Below are 2,818 nucleotides of genomic sequence, written 5' to 3'. Positions count from 1 at the left end.
CAAATGCTCGAGCTCTCGAACTTTTCCCTGCACGCAGTGCTTTTCGCACGAGTCAGCGTTAATAATCTCAGTTACCCGAGCTTGTAGGTCCCTCTCGAATAAAAGTTGCTTATGTCCTCTTCTTCTTGGCGACCGCTGGAGGAGCTGGCTGTAGAGAGGGATTCGACGTCGCTGTCAGCAACTTCTGAGTCCAGAGTGAAGCTCTCATCGCCACTATCATCGTACTCCTCACTCTCACTACCAGAAGGAACAAGCCAATCTCCTTCGTTTGAGTCATCGTCTTCGTTTGTGTCACCGCCTTTGTCCTCCCCTGCGGCTTTGCGTGTAATGGCGTCTAGGGAATCCACATTAGGTCTGGCGACATCCTGACAGATTGTTGAGGAGGGCAGGGTGCTTAACGCTGCTTGCGGTGAGCCTGGCTCGAGAAGGCTGGGTTGATCGGGGTGGTGCTCGGGCATGGCTCGCTAACGGTCTGGCGTGTTGGAGATTCATATCTTGAACGCTGTCAGTACACCCTGTTCAAAGTTTTGAAGCGAATGGTCGTTTTTCTCGCAAACACACTTATGTACGAAATTGGAACAGCCAACTTTTAACGCAATTATCTCGATAACTCTCACGGCCGCATTCGTTACATTTTTCTTGACGCGGTCTCATATTTACATAAACTGTAGTTTGATACTGTACACAGTAGACCACTCCGTAAGCTGTTCCTTCTCGTAGTCGTAGTCAAGAATATGGTGGCGCAGGCGATGCAGGACGATGGAGCGTGTACGCGCGTTAATATCCATCAAGAGCGTTAGTGGGTCGGCCCAATCGTTCATGCGCGTTTGGGTTGGATATATCGTACACTCGATAGTTTAAAAATTGTTTAAGACCAAGGGGAGTCCATTTTTAAATAAGCCTTACAACAACAACAACAACAACAACAACAACAAGCTACCGAGTGTTAACTATGCTGCTTGGTATTGATAACAACAAACAGAGATGAAATCATTTTTTATATTTTAATATTCAATTAGTAGGTCAACGAACAGGCTTCCTGATATATATATAGATAGATAGATATATATATATAGATAGATAGATATAAATTTCTACAGCTGAACGTCATTCTCGATTCGTTGGCGTAAACATAGGCCAATGCAACGAGTTGATGCCACGACATCTGGTACAGTACTGTCAGTAGATATGCAGCACGGTGTCACACGGAGCAAAAAGTAAATCTATATTCTTTTGCACAGTCTGTTTAAAGTCACCTGACGATTAGGATTCGCCAAACTGAAAAGCCACCATAATAATCTGGTTTATCACGTCTGTAGCACGACAGGGAGCAACAGATCATCGTGAATGATCCAATGCTTATAATGGCTGAATACTAAGATTAACATGTTGTCTCCACATAATGTTTTACAGCATTGCAGCAGCTGCTGCTGATGGTAACTTATCATTGGTAAGCTTCACTGTAAGTTAATAGGGCAATTTGTAAAAAAAAAATCGTTTTCACTCATGCTTGCTGGTAAAACAAAAAAGAGTCGACCTGTGGAAGAGCCGCACCGATCGAGGATGGGGGTATTTTTCCGGCTCGCTTGGTCAGGCACTTTATTATTTTCGTCGACTCTGACAGACCCCACGTTGCCACACTCACTTGTTTGTCAGAACTGAGCTGATCCCAGCCATGGTTGCCGTTTCAAGAAGAGAAAATGGTGCGGCTACTGCCAACGATGTTGAGCAGTGGGCAGTTGCCATCACAAAGCAATGGTCAGCTGAAGTGAGGCTGGAAATTAGTCGTGAGAAGCATCGAGCGAGAACGACACGATATCGTTCGAGACGCCAAGCAAGTCAAGAGGCGATGATTCGGGAACACCAGCGGTTAGAGGAAACGCTACGACGTGGTCTTGCCGCTGCCAAGCACACACTTGCTCGTGATGGAGAAGGACAAGGCTTAATGGTCGAGATTCTACGCCTGGCGTTACAGCGCGAACGACTGAACTCGCAGAATACGGAGCTCCGTGCAGCCCTTGCGCATCACTACCAGTTTCAGAAACGGCTTTCAAACGCAAGCTTTCAAGTTTTCAATGAAGATCACAGTGACTCGAATGACACGGGACAGGAGCAAAGTCATCCAAAAGCCTCGCATTCTGTCAACAACCCCGAGGACAGATATAGAGGATGGCGGGTGCATTTCGCGGACAACTCGCGTCCCTTTTATTTCTACCCGTTCTCACGTGACATTGTTGACAAGTCCGACCCGTTCGATTCCAAATTGACCAAACATTGGCCGGCTGAGTCCCCAGTTGGCACATTTATGGGCTGGAATCTGCACCAGACTAAACTCTTTCGAGACAACAATCTTCCACTGTTGCGTGTAAAGCTGTTGAAGAAGTTCCGGTGCTCTATCGAGGACGTTTACAAAGTTACATGCAGTCAACCAAAAGCCTGTCGACCGACACTAGCAGTGCCGAAGAACTGGGGGTTAAATCAGCGCTACGACGTCACGTTGCAGGTCCTCCAAGTGTTCGATCAAGCCACGCATCTCATTGTCGACAACATCCCAGGCCCTATAAACCTGCGATACTTGTGCGTTGCCCGAAAAACGCAATGGGAATTGAAAGGCGGTAAACGGGAAATGTGCTTGAGCATGGTGACCGTGGACTCGGAGGACAATCAACGTAGACGGGCTGCATCCCCCTCTACAAACGAGGTGGAATGGCTCACTGAGGGTGGGATGGTACTCACGCTAACGGAACTGGACGGAGGTTAAGTTAGCGTCCTTTATGAACAGTGGGCGGTCTATGAAAATGAGGCAGACGCAGCGGAC

General features: G+C 47.4%; 2 protein-coding genes across 2 annotated transcripts; one reads left to right on the top strand and one right to left on the bottom strand.

Annotated features, from left to right (window-relative positions):
- Nucleotides 1-71: 71 nt before the first annotated feature.
- PPTG_19241 (hypothetical protein) lies at nucleotides 72-458 on the bottom strand (the record flags this gene model as incomplete). Its single annotated transcript, XM_008917662.1, has 1 exon — nucleotides 72-458. One exon carries the CDS (start codon nucleotides 456-458, stop codon nucleotides 72-74), a length of 387 nt encoding a protein of 128 aa, XP_008915910.1.
- Nucleotides 459-1,675: 1,217 nt separating this feature from the next.
- On the top strand, nucleotides 1,676-2,761 carry PPTG_19240 (hypothetical protein; the record flags this gene model as incomplete). The annotated part of the gene is made up of 1 exon (XM_008917661.1): nucleotides 1,676-2,761. One exon carries the CDS (start codon nucleotides 1,676-1,678, stop codon nucleotides 2,759-2,761), a length of 1,086 nt encoding a protein of 361 aa, XP_008915909.1.
- Nucleotides 2,762-2,818: the final 57 nt, after the last annotated feature.

Source organism: Phytophthora parasitica (genome assembly GCF_000247585.1).
Source record: "Phytophthora parasitica INRA-310 unplaced genomic scaffold supercont2.110, whole genome shotgun sequence".
Taxonomy (NCBI): domain Eukaryota; phylum Oomycota; class Peronosporomycetes; order Peronosporales; family Peronosporaceae; genus Phytophthora; species Phytophthora nicotianae.
Note: the sequence above shows the minus strand (reverse complement) of the source record. Positions and strands in the feature narration are given on the sequence as shown.